Raw genomic sequence first — 17,696 nt, 5'->3', positions numbered from 1 at the left:
ATATGGACGAGGAGGAGGTCGACGGCGTTAAGTCACCGATCAAGCGGCTCGGCTCCACGAGGAAGCTCCTAGTTTTTAACAGTGAGTCTTACCGTAACTTCATTTAAATGCACGTAAAAGGCAAGAAGTAAGACGAATGGACCTTGGGCAATACTTTCACTTTCACCCGTGCGAAATATGCACGCTCACGGACCTTTGCCTCACGCTCAGGCACGTACATGTACTTATAATTTCGGTTAAAACGTCCGTTAAATGACGGAGGAGAGAGCGAGAGAGAGAGAGAGATAGAGAGAGAGAGAGAGAGAGAGAGAGAGAGAGAGAGGAGAAAGGTATTCAGGCACCTCGGGGTCTTTCTTTCATCCTTCACCTGCGCTCTCGATCGTCTCTCCCCACCTCCCCCTCCGCGTCCCGTCCCGCCAGGTTGAATCGTGCCACGAGCGTAAGCTTCCGTCGTAGACGCGCGCTCTCAAAACACGATCGGCGCTTCTCTCATTCTTAGGCAAAATTATGTTTTAACGAAAGGAAACGGGGAAAGTAATCGGAGAACCATGGCGCGCATAGGTACCAAAGGAAGCAGTGTCCCGGCGGCCGATGCGCCATCGAAAGGAGGAATTTCGGGGCAGAGTGGAGACTTGTACGTGGAAGCCGAATCGAATAAACAAAGGGAAAAAGCGACGCCCATTTGTGTAAGGAGCGCATGACGTAAATCCACCGACGGGTCTGTTGTCTAGGGTGTGGACGGTAGGCCCTCGCGACACGATAGACACGTACGACCGGCCAAGGCGGATAATGAGAGGCGCTATCGGTTGGGCTATTTCAACGCCACAGATTGGCTTGGTGAAAGATCGTTCAAATGTACCAAAGTGAGAAATCAAGGGCATCGCTGTTTGGAATAGAGAGGGAAAAGAGGGAGTGCTTGCTTGCTCGCTCGCTCGAGATCTGCTTTTCACATCGACAAGGCACCCAAGAGACTGGTGCAGGAAATCGAGAGTCGTTCCTTGAAATTCCGAAGGCTGTCGCGATTGGTCTAATGATATTTAATCGGCATTCGAAAATTGCCACTAGGTCGTAATTATTCTTAATCTGACCGAACGGCCGAGGAGTGAAAAGAAAAGGGAAAAATGAAAAACAAAAGGGGAACTCAGGAAACGCCAACAAAGGCTAATGGAAAGCCGAGGCTTCGTTGGAACGACTTTGGGAAAAGTACATGTAGCCACGAACCGCAAGGGATAGATGAATAAAGAGCGCGTGCGAGGGACAGAGGGAGAGAGAGAGAGAGAGAGAGAGAGAGAGAGAGAGAGAGAGAGAGAGCGATGAAAAAAGAAAGGGAAAAAGAAATAGAAAGAAACTTAGACGCTTCCGTTCGGCTGATTAAAAATAGCCCAGAACGGCGAATGGAAGCAACCTTGAGGGTAAGCGCGAACCTCAGCTCTTTCGCGCGTAGCGCTACTCGTTAACTGCGTCTCCAAATGTAATTTCGTCCGTGGTGGAATATCATTGTGCAAATGCGCTGGACTCGGTGAATTTTAGCCTCTGCGAAAGCGACAAAAGTATTTTCACTTTAAAAAATGCTTGACACGGCTATTTTGTTGCATCGTGTCAGCACTACTTGGCACTCCCGTGATAAAGCATTAAATTCTTGTCTGTCATTCGTTCCTCTAATGCTCTATTTCATTCCGTTTTAACGAAAATACAACGGTTTTCGTAGACCAAAAGCCCAGTTGCGATAGTCACGTAATTGCCGTTATGCAATATTTAACGAGTAATTTGTCGCACGTGAATCTCGATAATTGACTAACGCGCTGTTTATAAATAAGCTGTACGTTAAAATTAGAAAATCAAAAATACGTTTTGTCGAACACATATTATTATTATTATCATTCTTTGTTATGTACAATGATTAATCGGATTATCCCCGTACCTCCCTCTCTCACTGCTAGTCAAATTTTTGTAATAACAAGGCAGTATTGTAATAAAAAGTAACGTTGAACGATATTATATGGACATTCTCATGCAATGGAATCGAAACCAATGACTTACCATATTATTTCCAATCGAGTTACATACCAAAAAAGGGGCGTGCCAATGAAATGGCCATATATCGTGACTATCGCTTCGTCCTGCGAAAAACATTCCATTTTTTATTAAGTGAAAGTTACAAGTAAAAGCACCACTGACAAAGACTCTGACGCATATAGAAATATTATTTTTGAAATTTTATATTTCTCCTTAATGTTTCGATTGAAGTATTTAACATTGGAAATTAACATTTATTTAATTGGAAAAACATTGTGGATGAAGATTTATAGTTTATAAAGTATAAAAATTATTGAAGCTGTAATCGGATGTAATGTATAATTGACCAAAATAAACACGATTATCCTGCTCGTTCAATTTCACTAGGCGAGCGAGTATCCGGGCATTAGTTCTATTTAATAAATTGAAAGATTGTCTTAATGCTTGCCTTTAATAATGCTTATAACGCAATACGAGAGAAATTTAATACGAGTCTGTTTAGCTGATTTTATAATAAAAATCACCAAGCTATCATTTCCCAATAATAATTAGATTATATTATCGTGGCAATATTTGCAATTAATAATAATACATCGAAGCCATAAAAACATTACTGACCTTTTGACTCTCCTTTTTAAATACTGGCTGAAGTATTTTTACGTAATTTCAAGCGAATTTATAGATGAATAAGCAAAATAAGAAACTTTGGATTAAAAAAGGAAAATTTTAAGGGTTTTTGTTTTTATTTTTTTATTTTTTTTTATTTTTTTTTTTTTATACCGCTAGTCCAGATTTACGTGTATAACTTGTTACCATGCGTGGACAACTAATTTGGTTAAATATATGAAAAATGCAATCGATGAACTATAAATATATGCACAAAGATTAAAAATAACATGAAAATAATTTTATAACTACATAATGGTTTTTGTTGGCGGATATCCGTTTTGTTATTGGGATAATAAATTTTGAATACGCTAAGGGGTATGTGAATTTTGAAAGGAAAATATGTTTTAGAGTACAAAACAAGCATTTAAAATCGATCGTTATGTATTTATTTTCTTTTTCTTTTTCTTTTTTTTTTTTTTTTCATCTAAACGAAATTCAATTTAAAACCATTAATTGCCTCCTTTACTTTCGGCTGCAGGGACAATATAGTTAAGTACGAAGTACTTCGCTAGTAAGGAAGAATATTTTTTTCATAATACCCCCCTATCTTCCAGATTCTCTTTATACACACGCCAGCCAACAGCCAATAATTATTTCGCAATAATAAAAAATTAACGATCCCAAATAATTCGTCCGATCTATCCGCGAGTAATGCGTCACACAGGCTCTGACTAACTAGCAGCTCGCTTTAATTAAAGAGCGCTGGCGTTCGATTTTCCTTGTGTTTCCAATTCAATGGCGACAATGTCGTCTATAGCGCTCTGAAAAAGCGAAAGGCCGTGGTTTCCGAAACAAAGGGGCCGATAATAAATGCGCGATCGATGAGTCGCTGATCGTCGAGAATAATTAACGATATCGGCAAGTGTTCGCCCTCTGCATGCCCTCGAAATCATCAATTCGACCGATTTATACCAAACCTTTTAGGAAATACAGGATAAGTTTGGAATTATAGACGAACCTTCAGGAGCTTTTCGTAACGGTAGTGATCGAACGAGTCGCTAACTAACAGCGTGTAACGGGAGATGTGTACGACTCTGCTGATTATCGCGAAAAGTATCGCATTGAACAATGGCCGGGGAAACGTGTGTAGGGACGGAGGGATAAGGAGACTCGAGGATTCCAATGTAGAAGCGGCTAATAAAATACCACTGGTCGAGTCTTCGCCAACAGCTTGTTATTGTCATTTTTACGAGGTGCGCACGCTTGCAGCATCTGAGACAGACGTTAGGCGAGGGCCGATACGCCGAGTCACTAGCGTCAAGCACTTTTACCCCTCGATTTTCTATGATTATTGCGAGGCTGCATTTTCACTGTTGCCTCTAATGGCGCTATTACTCGTCTAGCTTTATTGCGTTTCGCTTAACCATCGCGGCTGGATATATACGGCTGCCTATAATATATAATGAGACGGGGACCCTTGCACTACCTACCATCACCTTTATTCCTTATTTAAATTCGCAAATTAGCTACTTGTTGTTTAGCAGTTGAATGTAAAAATAGGTTCATCGATAGGCTCGTACCCAGTGTTATTTGCTACCCTCCGTCTCTTGAATTATTCAGAGTCAAATTATGATAAGTGATTACTTTCTATTTTTCTTCTATTGTTTGTTTGTTTGTTTGTTTGTTTGTTTGTTTGTTTGTTTGTTTGTTTTATGCTATTAACAAATTACGTAAAAAAAAAAAAAAAAACTATCGACCCTGATCTTGAGTCTGCAATGATCGATATATGTGCGTTCATAAATAAAATAAGATTTTAGAATTAAGATTATAAGATCTAATTTTAGCTGTTTAATATTATAGTTCTAACTGAATCACGTGGAAAATTGTTGTTATTACAAATATTACAAGCTATTGCCTAGTGAATTAGGAATTAGTAAAATTTTATTTCCTTTTTGATTAGCTACGAAAATTCAACCCAACAAAAACATCATCATCATCATCATCATCATCATCATTATTATTATTATTATTGTTATATTAAATTAACAACACGAAGTTTAATTTAACTCAGTTTGCGCGAAGAAATGTTTGTCGACTTTGATAAAATAACGTATTCTTTTCATAAGAATACCTTTAAAATAGTTTAAATAATTATGCTAAAATAAATTAATTGGAATACAATGGAATAATAAATATTTGATAAAAATGTTTATACAATATTTTAGTCTGTACTCCATTAAAAATTATTTATAAAAAAAATAACATAAAATCGTATTGAAACAAATATAAAATGCAGTAATTGTCGATTATATCGTTCGATAAAGGTACGTGTATTTTTCGATATATGCCTGCATAAGATTACATTATGATTACAGATAAATTAATAAATTTGATTCCGTTATTTATTTATTTATTATTATTATTATTTTTTTAATAAGATGTTGATGAAAATTGCCATGTAATAATATCTCATTATCGAGGCCTAAACAGTTGACTGGAATTTTGTCAATATTGTGCTATCATGAATACTTGCAAGAAGAAAAGAAAATTTATGATACATGATAAAAAATATTGTCTAAAGTAAATATATGTTCCATCGGTATTATAATTAATAAAATACACCGTTTTGATAAATGGAAAATATAACAATGATTAAGTTATGAACGTATTAACACATATTTTACTGATTGTACAGAGCTTTCGATTTAATATAAGAAAATAATCAAATTCTTGATTCCTATTCAATTTCAATTATAAAGGAAGAATTATATATGTGTGTGTACATAATTAATAAAATTGCATCTTTTTTTTTGTTATTTCGATAAACTACTCGGTGTCAATTAGTTTAAATATAATTAAAGCATTGGCATAACATTTTATTTTAAATGAAAAAACATAATTTCGAACTTTTGCTTCGAACTTAATGCTTTTCATATAATACACGTAAATATAATGAAAATTAAAAATATAATACTATACACAAGAAAGACATTTAATATTGACATTCTTAATATTGTCCTATATTGTGAAAAAATTAATATTCAAAATTTATAGCGTTATTTGCTTTATTATTTTAGTGAAAGAAGACGAGCGTTTATTTAAAAAATTTTTTATTTTAAATTTGTGAAGCCTAGCCGTAATCGGAATACAATTTGTTGGTGTCTCGGAGCATTAGTATTGTTCAAGCGCACGTTTTGTCACCTTCGATGCCAAATAGATGGCGAATCGAAAGACCGTTAATGTAATAAGACAAAAGGATTAAGAGTTTTCGCGGATATTCTTAGTTCGCCGCTTATCACTATTCATTGTCTAATTCAAGCAGTGGCATTACGTCGTATAGGGCAAAATTGTAACGAGAGGTGCGCGGGGACGAGTAAAAGATGAAATGAGAGGGAAAGCGTGGGAGCGAGAGTGAGGTCCGAGAGCAAGTGATAGGTTGTGGCGAGTGGTATTGGGTAACGGTGATGCGATCGCGGGACGAGGCGAAAGTGTCATCTAAAAGTGAAACGCTTTTACCAATATCGCGCCGAAAGTTGAGTCGCGCGCGTCCCGACACGATTAGCTTAGTTTCCAAGTTCATTGCCGAGCGATTGTGAGGCGGTATCAAGACGATGACGCAGTGCGCATCAGGTGGTCACGTAGTAGCCCCTTCCGGGGCGACTCTCCGCGACCTCTGCTCGGGCTCGGTCGTATCGGGGTCAGGGCGAAGCGCGGGTCGTGAGGCGATGGCGGAAAATCGATCGAATCAGCAGCATCCGCCCTGGTCGCGAAGACAGGACCTCGGACTGGACGAGTCCTTGGCGCTATTGTTCGAATCGAGGCCGCTCTCACCTCCCATTGTCTCGTCATCCCCTGCGCGTATTATTAGCTCCCGGGCGCCCCTTTCGCCCATCGCTCCACACCCCATCTCCCCCCCCCCCCTCCCCCCGGCCCCCAGCCAACCAATAGATGCGACGGCGCGTGTGCAGCGACAGTTAATGAATGAATTAGAGCACAAGGCCATTTCCCAGAGCGCGCCTCGACGACCCACGCGGGCCTGAATGAAGAGAGTCGGCCGATAGTGCCATTCATAATAAAGCAAATCTATAACTCTCGCGACGTGCGCGCATTCGTGTAAACATGCCTGGGGACATGCGACTCGCTATCGCTTTATTAATCACCGAGTCTTTATTTTGCTCATCCCGTACGGGAGATTTATAGGGACGGGGAGTCGCTTTCTTTTACGCGAGCATCAAGCGAGTTGGTAAAAGCTGAATTCACGTGGGCTATTGTTGTGGCTTTGGCACGAGCGTTATGCCGCGTTAAGTGCAAAATGGCACGCAGCTTTTTGAAATTAGCGCCTCGTTTGTGTCGAACCCGTGGCTATTAATGCGGAGTCAAGTGTCCGGTCAATCCGCTGATTGGCGATGGTACCGCTTGTTATCATTTAAATAATGAAATCACGACCATTTTCTTCAAGGCCCGACTTGTTAAAACCTTCGTTTTCAAAATGAGCACTACATTGTAAAAATTTATCAAGTAATAATAATATAATTTTATGAATGCGAATTTTCAAAGGCGAGTTTTACGCGCTCGCATTGACGTCATTCGGATATTTTCACAGCCATATATTTGTGACAAAAGGAGGAGAAGGAGGGGGAGGAAGAGGAGAAGAAGGAGGAGGAGAAACAGAATGAGGAGAGAGAGAGAGAGAGAGAGAGAGAGAGAGAGAGATAGACTAACCAGGTCTTTTACAGAAAGCCTTTGTAAGCTTAATAATTACGAGCGAGGAGAATTTGCCAAGAGGAGAGAGAATGTATGTCTGCTTAAGCCCTCGAGCAAGTAACTTACTTCGTTAGAACTATTTGTGAAATATTTTCTACATCGAGCTGGCTATTATTATTGCTCTGTGCAGAACTATCAATCGCTACTATATCAGTGCCTAAATAAATAAAACATACTATCAATTGTTTTCGTTATTAATGCACTGTTCTTACCCAAAGCTGTTCATCTTGTTAAAGTCTCGGAAATTGAGAATCGAACTTTCGAAATACAGAAATGGTATTTTATGAAATACGAATAATGAATGTGCAAAATCCTTATACAAGGCCAAGAATGCTCAAAATGAGAGTATTGAGAGAAGGAGTGATCCGAGTAAACGTAAATGGATATATATTATTTATGCTTGACTTGAAGAATTCAATGCATTCTCCATTGAATCCGATCGAAGGGGAAGAAGGGATGGCGGCGAGAGCCGCTTTTTCGATTTTGCCGTCCTTTACCTTGGCGGCAGCTGCATTTTAAGCGCGAGTGCTCTTATTGCAAATCCGATCGCACCCCACACAGAAAGGATCTGCAAGAAGCAAGCTGCCCCTCTTTTTTTCTCATTTTGTATTTTTCTTTTCTCTCTCTGTAGAAACCAGAGAACACGGGAGATGGAAAAAAACAAATAGCTCAAAGTTATTTATGCCGCGTCGTATTTACTTTTCCGTCCCATCATCCACCTCTTTGTTAAACGGGCTATCAACAAAAATCTTGGTGATAGATTTTTATTCGCATTATGAATGGGGCCGGACTACTGGCGAATATTTTATAATGAAAAATGAAAAAAGCTATCGGACGGGCCAATGATTTAATGCCGATTGCTAATCGACAAGGGAGAATAATCCATGAGATTCGACTGTTTTTTGCAATAAACGCTTAAGTAATTGTTGATTTATTTCGAGTCATTGTCATTAAGGCAATTTGATGAAATATAAAAAAAAAAGACGATGTATTATTATGAACGATCGTAAATTGTTGAGACTACTTTGACAAATCATTCCCTTCGCTCCACTCGTGTACTATTAGAACAATGATGTAGAAGCGCGACGAGCGATTTACGTAGCTTTTTAAGCTTTAACGCCGGTATTAATGCGCGAAGATTGGCGCTCGTAATGACCCGATGATTTTCTTCTTTGCGATAGCGCTGTAGCCCTCGTCAATTAACGCAACTAACCAAGGCCATAGTTAAAAGCTTGGATCTTTATGCTTTATTTGCAAATCAAATGAATCACATCAGTCGCTCCGAAATTTTATCGCCTCTTGCACATCTTCATCCATTAGTGGCTGAAATCTTCGAAACGAACGCGTTTCAACAAAAAGCACGCCAACTGAGCCATTAATAATTTACAATTTGATGTTGGTTCTATTAATTGCAGTATATGATCAGATTTATAAAATCTTTGTATAGATTAGTTTTATTTTCAGCGGGGGCAGGAATTTAATGACAATAGGATAGAGATTTGAGTGGAAGTTGGATTCAACGGTCCGAGAGCATTGGGCATGTAAGCTCGGTGATACATCTGTAGTGGCACCCTTTCGGGAGGTTTTGAATTACCTCACGTGGGCCGAAGCCACGCGAAGCTAAGACGAGAAACAGAAGCAGAAGAAGCGGCGACTGTTCGAGCTCCGCTTCCGTTTCTTCCTCCAAGCATATATTTACATAGAGAGGTGTGCGTGCGTGCGTGCGTGCGTACTGCATTTATAAGTTAGCACTGAATCGAGGACGTGGGAGTGCGACGAAGAAAGAGAGAAGGGTGAGGGAGGGCACGGCACAAAAGGCCAAATAAAATAAGAACGAGTAGTCAGACGAAGATGGTAGATATAACGAGTGTAAGAAAATAAATCGGTTAACAGAGTGCGAGCATAACGGAGAGAAAGCAGAGGAGCAGAGGGCGGAAGATATGGCGCTTACTCGGAAAGTTACTCAGCTCGTGGAAAAACTAACAATGAAATGTACCGCACATTTCCACACGATCTGGAGAAATTGCCCGATGCGCTCGCCTCGTCCTTTTCTTCTTTCTGTCGGACAAAAGCTTGACAAGAAAAGAATGAATGTGTTTGCGCGCACGTTTCTCTGCTTGAGTGAATAACAGAGTGAGTAACAGAGTGAGTGAGAGAGAGAGAGAGAGAGAGAGAGAGAAGGAACGGCGACGTCGGAAATTATTCGGAGGGTTTTGCGGGGTGCCGATTTCTCGCTCGTACACGTGTAAAAGTGCGAATCGGCCTATTGGCGGATGGGCATTTTGCAACCGAGGGGGTGAGTAGGTGGATGGTGGTCGATGAGTGGGACAAAGCGATAGCGGGGGACGAGGCGAATGCACGCGAAAGAGGGAGATAGTCAGAGTCAGGGTCGCGCTCACCTCCCCAGAGGGCGGAACAGCTGAGCGAGAGGGCACGACGCGCCGACGGCAACGATGACACGCGCGCAGCCGCGCGACGGCGTTCATACGCACGTACACCGAAAGAAGGAGCGAGCGTCGCTTCCCCTCCCGGAGGAGCGAAGGAGAGGAGGCTCTTCTCCGTTCCGTCTCTCTATCTCTTTCTCTCTCTCTCTCTCTCTCTCTCTCTCGCGCGCGCGCTCTTTCTCTCAGAGTCCGGTTGCCCCCGCCAGAAGCAGGGCTCTGCTGCGCCTCGCTCTCCGCGCGTCCCGGCCGCAGTCGTTGTTAGTTGGTGCGTGCGTCGCGGCGGCCCTGGTCGAAGGTGGTAGAAGCGGCAGTAGTAGCTCCTCTCGGTCGTAGCGAAAGGAGGACGCGGGGGCGCCCTGAAGGAGCGCGGGGGAACGAAGCCCGGAGGGATACCCGGTTGCCTGGCGACCGGCCAGTTCGATCCCAGCCAGCCGGCGAGACGCGGCTTCCGCGAACTTTGCGCTACGAGAAGTAGCAGCAGCAGTAACCACAGGAGGCGAAAGAAAAGAAGTACGTAAGCTCGATTTTCGGTGAGCAGCAGGTCGTCGCGAGATTTCGTCCGCCATTTGTCGAGGCGGCCACGTAACTGGTGCTGGGGCCTCCGGGGTGACGCGCCGGGACCATGGGGCCCGATGACGGCGGCGCTCGCGTAATCGCGTGCGCCTGATTGCTCTACCGTGCCTCGCCATGTTCCAGTGCATAATCCAGCAGAGAAACGGGTGGATACACCCGACCAGCGCCGACACTAAGGACGTTTTCCCAGGTAATTAGCGACCGCAAGCCTTACGGGTGGAAGCTGTGTAGATTGGGAGGCGCGCGGGGCGCGACGGAGAGGGAGCGAGGCGGCGCCCCATCATCCGGAGGGGCTTCCTTTCGTCCCTGTCCTTCTTGCGTCGCCGTCTCCTTCGGCTTTGTCGGATCGCGAACAATCGAACAATGTAGCCGGGCACGCGCGCGACGGTCCCGTAATATTGTTACGCTCGCGCTATTAATCACACGGGATTCCCTCGAAGGAGGCGAGAGAAGAGAGTAGCGCGCATGTGGACCGGTTGCTTTCCCCTCCATCCTGTCGAAGAAGCCACGGCACGGCAGGACAAGGTAGGGCGGGGACTGGGGACGGACGGGTCGAGCATCAGCCTCTCTTTCTCTCTTTTCCTGTTTCTCCGGGCTCGCGTCAGGCACAACAATGACGGCGAGATCGGGATCGGCCGAACGCATTGTGATGGTACGATACTGCCCCCATGATTTCGCCGGGAGGTTGCCGACGACGATAACGAGATATAATTATTTTAACGGCCGCCGGCTCTCTCCTCTTTCGTCTCTCCTCACCCTCCCGTTCTTCGGCTCGTCAGTCGCTCGTCGCTCGTCGACAGTCCGGTGACGATTACCGAATTGCGTTCATTCTTGAGGCGAGAGGGGGGGGGGGGTCCCGTCCTCCGTCCTCCGTCCTCCTTCGCGGCAAGCCAATTTGGGAACGACGTTGGGACGCTTCACCGCGAGAAATCGCAAATCTCGCACCAGTCTTATTTGTTTAAAAGTTCCAGGCAATAATAATCGTCGTTTTCTCCTAGCTCTCTGCCTGTCCGCACTCTCGTCCGAGACTCGGTATTGAGACAACGGCTATTGTGCGCCCCTTCGATTACGAAGGGGGAGAAAGCGGGCGGCCCCGTCAACGACAATTGAGTGATGTTTCCGCGGAAAATGTTCGATCTGCGGCGCGGATGATGACGAGGTGGCGGGCGGGGCACCAGCTGCATCGGAATTATCCTGCAACTATGCGCTAATTGGAACTTGGGAGATTGCTTTTCCTTGTCGCGCTGGACGCATTAGGTCCGATCGAGGCGCACGCGCGAGTTCATCCGAGTCTTGCTCGTCGCTTTTCCGCCACGTTACTTTATCCCCCTCCGTCGCAGCCGCCCGCTCAGTCGGCAGCGACGGACGACTATGACAATGGGGGCATTACGACGACGGCGATAATAAAATAACGCGGGGAAAAGCAACTAATCAACACAGACACCCGATCGTTCGCTCAAATTAATAACAGTATGAATGACGGCTCTGTAGCCACGCACTGTTACATAATCATTAATCGCAATGTAAATGCACGGGCAGCGGTTTCTCACGATTTTTCCTGGAAAAGCGCCAGTCAATTCGCTCTTAAGTTCTAATTAATACAGCAGCATTAAGGCGACGCGACTTCGACTCCAAGTCCGTCTGCGACTCCGACACGGATTCCGACACGGATTCCGACACTGACACTGGGGGGCCCTTCTTTAACGGACGGATAGAGATTGACTTCCGCTCTGGTAAACAAATCACTCGGCTTCAAAGCAGCGCGCGCGATAAGCGACATGAAAGCCTGTTTACAGAATCTTGCACCCCGCTACCTGATCTTCCGGCGAGAAAAAAGACTGCAGGCGCTTCGATCGCACGCGCGACTACATAAACAACAAAACAAGAAAAGAACACTGTCGGGACCTCGGTGATACGTACGGCTTGTCCGAGTCACGAGCCCCGGGATACGGAGAATTAAATATTTCTTTGATCTGACTTTTTCCTTCTAACTGATTCGACGATTGCCCTCGTCAAACCTACAACTCCCGACATTTCAATTTGAGTTTAATGTTATTTTTGGCATTACCGTATATTCTTCCCTGACCTTACTAATTATATGTACATTGTCCGCTGTCGATGTTGTATATTTATTTGTAATTATCTATGTATTGCCCAACGAAGAACGTATTAGATTTTTTTCCATATAAATTCGAGGTTTATATTTAGCTTAGTTAGACTACTTTCTTTCTTGCAAGTCACGACGCTTGCCTAATGCTGATATTCCATAAGCCGTATTAAAAAAATTTTGATTATATAAATATTTTTGTTTTCCGTAATATAGCCAATGTACTTGATAAGACAAAACTCATGATTTTTCAATTGTACCTGCAAGTGTACATTTGGAAGTTGTAAATACATTTAACTTCCGTTAATAATAAATGCTCGAGTGGAATAAATTAATAGCTCCGATGTAATTTGAACGAGCAAAATAAAGATTTTCAATAAATGGTAAATCTGAGATCGAAAAACCAGTTTATCACAATTATAATAAACTATAGCATATTTTATGGTGCAAATACCAATATTCTTTATCGTTGCTATAATTTTTTTATGTTTAAATTAGCCCACCCCATTCCGATACAAATTTGATTAAATGCAGCAATTTATAGATTCTTCCATTTTTCTTTCTTCTATGCTTGATTTTTCTTTAACATTCGATCGCTATCTTCATTCCATTATTAAAGTAATAAATATCCATATTTTTCTATAATTTTTTTACATTCAATTTATACGTGAAACTGATCTATAATGCTTACCGACAATTTTCAAATTAATACAATTAATAAATTAAATTACGTATGTTTATCGATGAAATTACTAAAATGCCATAAGTAAACATTTTTCGTTAGAGCGTTAAAATTTTAATATGTATTTTACGTAATGAGTAATATAATGCAAAGGTGTCATTTGAATAAATGGCATAACTTACGATAGAAAGACAATAAACACATGATCGAGTACGAACGTACATAGCGGCAACACATATTTTGAACACATATTAATTAATCCGACAAATGTATAAGATTCGTATGTTGTGATAACGTATTTCAAAGTTTTACGGTGTTTCATTACAATGGATCGATCATTGGCTTGCATAAAAAGTTTATCTACGAGATGCTATTGGCCAGAATCGTTTATCATTGGTGCGTGCAACCAGATTAAAAACTGCTGATGGACATTAATAATAGTGGCTGGGGCTCTGCTAATCGAGGATATTTTACGTAGGCGCACGCGGTGCACTGTAAAACTGTTTCCTATATGCTTACAAGCTGGTACAATGAAACTATTGTTAGGGAAGAGAGAGAGAGAGAGAGAGAGAGAGAGAGAGAGAGAGAGAGAGAGAAAGAGAGAGAGAAAGAGAGAGAGAGAGAAAGAGGACGCGCGCACGGATCTGGCTAATCATTACTTAAAAAGTAATGGCCTCGTTGTAACCGTCTGCTTGTTGGATGCTAAGGCCCGCGCGGATTCTAACCATTCGCGGATTTTGCAATTAGCGAGTGTTTTAAGCGATAAAACGCTAGTAAGCAAAGTAAGTACTCAATGGAAGCGTGCAATGAACGTTGACGCACTAACTTCAATTCGCAAGCAGGAAGGAAGTAGATAGTCGCAGCGCGGCGCATGCATATCAATTCGCGTTCCTTCCCCCCCCCCCCCCGCTTTGTCCTCTCGGCGCTCCACCGAGCTCAGGGACGTATTTATTTATGCGCGCCGTCGGCCGCAATTACGCGGCTTACATCGGCGTCGCGACGCACCCGACTATTGAACCATGCAATTGACGGCCGCGATGGCGTTCGTACCACGACGGCGTTCGTACCACGACGATTGCCTCGAGTTGCACACCAATCGAGATACAGTTAATAGAGATAGTTGAAGAATTGCGTATGTGTGCGTGCGCGCACGCGTATGTAAAGCGGCTACAATGGAGTCGTAGCCGAACACCTTCTCGGCGATTAATTCAATTTATACCGATTTCACTTCGGCTGGGAATTATTTTAATCACTCGATGGCGACTTCCTCATCATCGCTCGTGAAATCTGGCTTCCAAATACTGGCAACGAATCGCTTCTTACAATATCTAACTCTTCCCTTACATTCTCTTTCCTTTATTTATTGGATAATTGTATAGTTTTCGATTTTATCTTCGTAAGTTACATCGATGACTTTCAGTCGTTCTCCAGCGTCGAAAGTTCTGCTTGCTTTCCATTACCCATTTTTCTACAACAATCATTTATTCTCCATCGCTCTAAAGACTCAAATGCTTAAAAAAAATCGAGTATTAACATTTTTTAATTGTAAATTCAGCCTTTAAGTTTCTTTTGCAATCGTAGCCTTATCGACTTATAAAAGGCAAGTCCCAAAGGAGAAATAACGATGGCCTGCATATAGTTATTTTCGAAGAAATTGTTTTGCGAAGCAGAATGCTAAGAACAACGAACCGGACGAGCCGTCGAAACTTTGGCTGTTGGTTCATTGAAGATTCCTGACGCGAACCAAGGAGTCCTCCCCTCTCCTCGCATTATTAGGTAACAGCTGTTCGGCAATGTAAAATGCATAAAGCTGAACAGCTACTGATGCCAACGTACTCGTGACGCATCTGAGCATAACTAGTCGTTATATGATATTTACCCCCCGTCGTGCCCAACTCGCATATAGATATTCTAAACCGAAATCTTAGATAAAGGAAATGACGACACCCTATGATCGTAATCCTCGACGCTTTGAGCGTTACATCGGCCACTAGGCAACGAATCTTTGTAAACGCTACCCGACTACGTGCACTTGCATATGCATATAGGTATATGCGTTTACACTTATGTGCTTGATGCAATTGCTCCGATTCGAGCGATTGACGAGGCCGCGTACTTACCGCAGTACACGGTGAGACAAACGAGGCAGGCAATTTTGTGTAAATCGCAGTTTTCTACTATTGGAATTTTCATATACAGCGCGCTGATGATAATTTACAGTTCAAACATAATTAACTAAACTGATGGCGCGCGTGTCCTACATTTTCTTTTTTACGGAGATTAATGTAGAAAGTGGTAGAAGTTAGAATCTAAGGCTCGACGAAGTATCTGCAACATTACTTTGCATCGTAAAATAAAAGCCACCTTGATAAAGTATTGAATAATAAGCACCCATCGCTCGGGATACTCGGATCACAGTGCGCCAGGGTTTATGCGCGAGCTCGGAAAACGGGGGGAAAAAAGGAGAATGAAAACGAAAAGTGTAACAGTAGGCGAATGGGAAAAGGCGCGAACAAATTGCATTAACCTCGATGTAGCGACAGTCGTTGTTTCGCTTAGCCGAAGCAATTTTTTCGATTACGAACCGTTTATCGTCGGCGAAAAACTGCGTGGCTGATTGTTTGTCGGGCGCAGCATCCTAGAAGGTACAATCGTTCAAGAAATGCTGATCCACAAGGTTCGTAGCTTGGAAGTGCTGACGGCGCCCAATGTACAAAAACCGCTCGTAATCATTTGACAAATTAGCGACTGCGGGGTAAGGGAAATCTGGACCGCCATACAATGGAAAGCCCGAGGACGAGCGGAGGAAAAACCTTGCGGCCGAGCGTTGGGACGGGAAATAATGAAAGAGGCGCGCGTCGATGTAAATCGCCAATGGTCAGAACGCGTAGAGCCGGTGAGCCTGACGAGACGAAGGGGGCCAGGGCCGGAGTGAGGGGGGGGGATATAACTGTACCACCCTTTTTTCTGCTCAATAATATCGCTGGCTCCTTTTTCCTCGTTCTTTCTTTATCTGGTCTATCTCGCAACTCGGCTGGGCCTCGGCATTATCTACCTCTCGCTCTTCACGGCCGCGTCCCTTCACTCTCCTATCGATTCACGATACTTGCCCGCATCTTTTTTCATCGCCTTTCTCTTTTGGTTTCTCCCTACCACTCCCTCTCTCTTTTTCTACCATTATCCGCGCAGCTCCACAACATCAATCTCTTTCGCTCTCTATCTCTCACACTCTCTGTCTGTCTGCCTCTTTCTCTCTCTCTCTCTCTCTCTCTCTCTGTCTCTCTCTCTCTCTCTCTCTCTCTGTGTCTCTGTCTCTGTCTCTGTCTAGTTGCAGGTGCAATAAAATCCTTGCCGCGCTCGAGCGCTTGGGAAATTATTCACGATTTTCAAAGCGTTGTAAAAGCTTGCTTGGAAAAGCAGCACTTTGTTCCACTCATAACAGTTATCGCGCGCTCCTAAATTATCGCGAATTACAGAAATTCTCGTCCTAGTCACGTTCTATTAACGCTCGCCAAGAGTTTCCCTTTATTATTTATTTTGTATATATCTATCGCTTTTTTTAGGGCTCCTCTTATTATAAATGCCAGCGCATTATCTTCGATTACAAAATATTTGACATTTCGATTTATTACACCAATGCCTTGGTGTACGCGGTAACCCGATCTGTAAGTAATTGCCCGATCGAATCTTACGCTGTCTGTCTTCCATCCATCGCCGGCCATACATTATTTTAAAAATATTATTATCCCGAACCACGTGTCTCCCTCCAGCCCACATTTTATCATTGTGTTGTGTAGCGCACGCCCCCTTCCCCTCACCCGTCACACACCGACTGATGTGTATTTTCCCGCGTATGCTGAGCGCCAAGTAGCCGAGCGTCGCGTAAATATTTAACGCGTCTTGCGTACCAGCGATTGCGAAGTGCTCCCTCGCAACGCCAAAATGATCGTTTATCGAGGCTTCGTGACCCCCTTCCCCTACCTCTACCCCCCCTCCCCATCCCCCTACCCCCTCCCCCCTCCACCGGTCCACCCCACCCATCGATAGTATACCTTATCGGCCCGCCGAATCTTGGATCGCGCGAGCAAGGAAAAGCGTCACGTTATCGCCGCGAGGTGCGCGCGACTCGCGATGTGTGTGTATGTCGCTGTAGCGTGCGAGCACCGAGACTCAGTGCGTCCGCGTCCGTCGTTCTTGCTCGGCCGAGCGCGAAAGAGGATGGGAGGAGAGGTCGCTTGGTTCTGGTGATCGCCGACCGAAGGTCCCACGAGTGAGACATGTTCAAGATCGCGCACCGCTCCCACGAGTGGGAAACCTGGAGCAAAGGTAAAGGACGGGTGAGGGTCGCTCCGTGACACTGCCAGTGCATCGCGTCGGAATGAATTGTCGCAAAGCCGATAACTCGCTCACAAATAATAATTATTAATAATAATAATAGTGATAACAATAATTATCATAGTAGTGATGACGATGATGACGACGAAGACGACGACGACGACGA

At 43.5% G+C, this 17,696-nt stretch overlaps 1 protein-coding gene across 4 annotated transcripts in view; it reads left to right on the top strand.

The window, feature by feature from the left end:
- The first annotated feature begins 2 nt into the window (after window positions 1–2).
- Window positions 3–17,696, top strand: part of LOC105367349 (SLIT-ROBO Rho GTPase-activating protein 1) — a 36,397-nt gene continuing 18,703 nt past the window's right edge. For 2 of the 4 annotated variants that reach the window (XM_011506026.1, XM_011506030.1), the window contains exon 1: window positions 3–81. In XM_011506026.1, the coding sequence (XP_011504328.1) occupies window positions 3–81 (79 nt within the window). Of the gene's footprint in view, window positions 82–10,105; window positions 10,597–17,361; window positions 17,522–17,696 lie in introns of those variants that run through there. The other 2 variants (XM_011506027.1, XM_011506028.1) reach the window with 2 other exon arrangements.

Source organism: Ceratosolen solmsi, unplaced genomic scaffold (assembly GCF_000503995.2).
Source record: "Ceratosolen solmsi marchali unplaced genomic scaffold, CerSol_1.0 scaffold7, whole genome shotgun sequence".
Taxonomy (NCBI): domain Eukaryota; kingdom Metazoa; phylum Arthropoda; class Insecta; order Hymenoptera; family Agaonidae; genus Ceratosolen; species Ceratosolen solmsi.
This window is presented reverse-complemented; position numbering and strand designations above follow the sequence as displayed.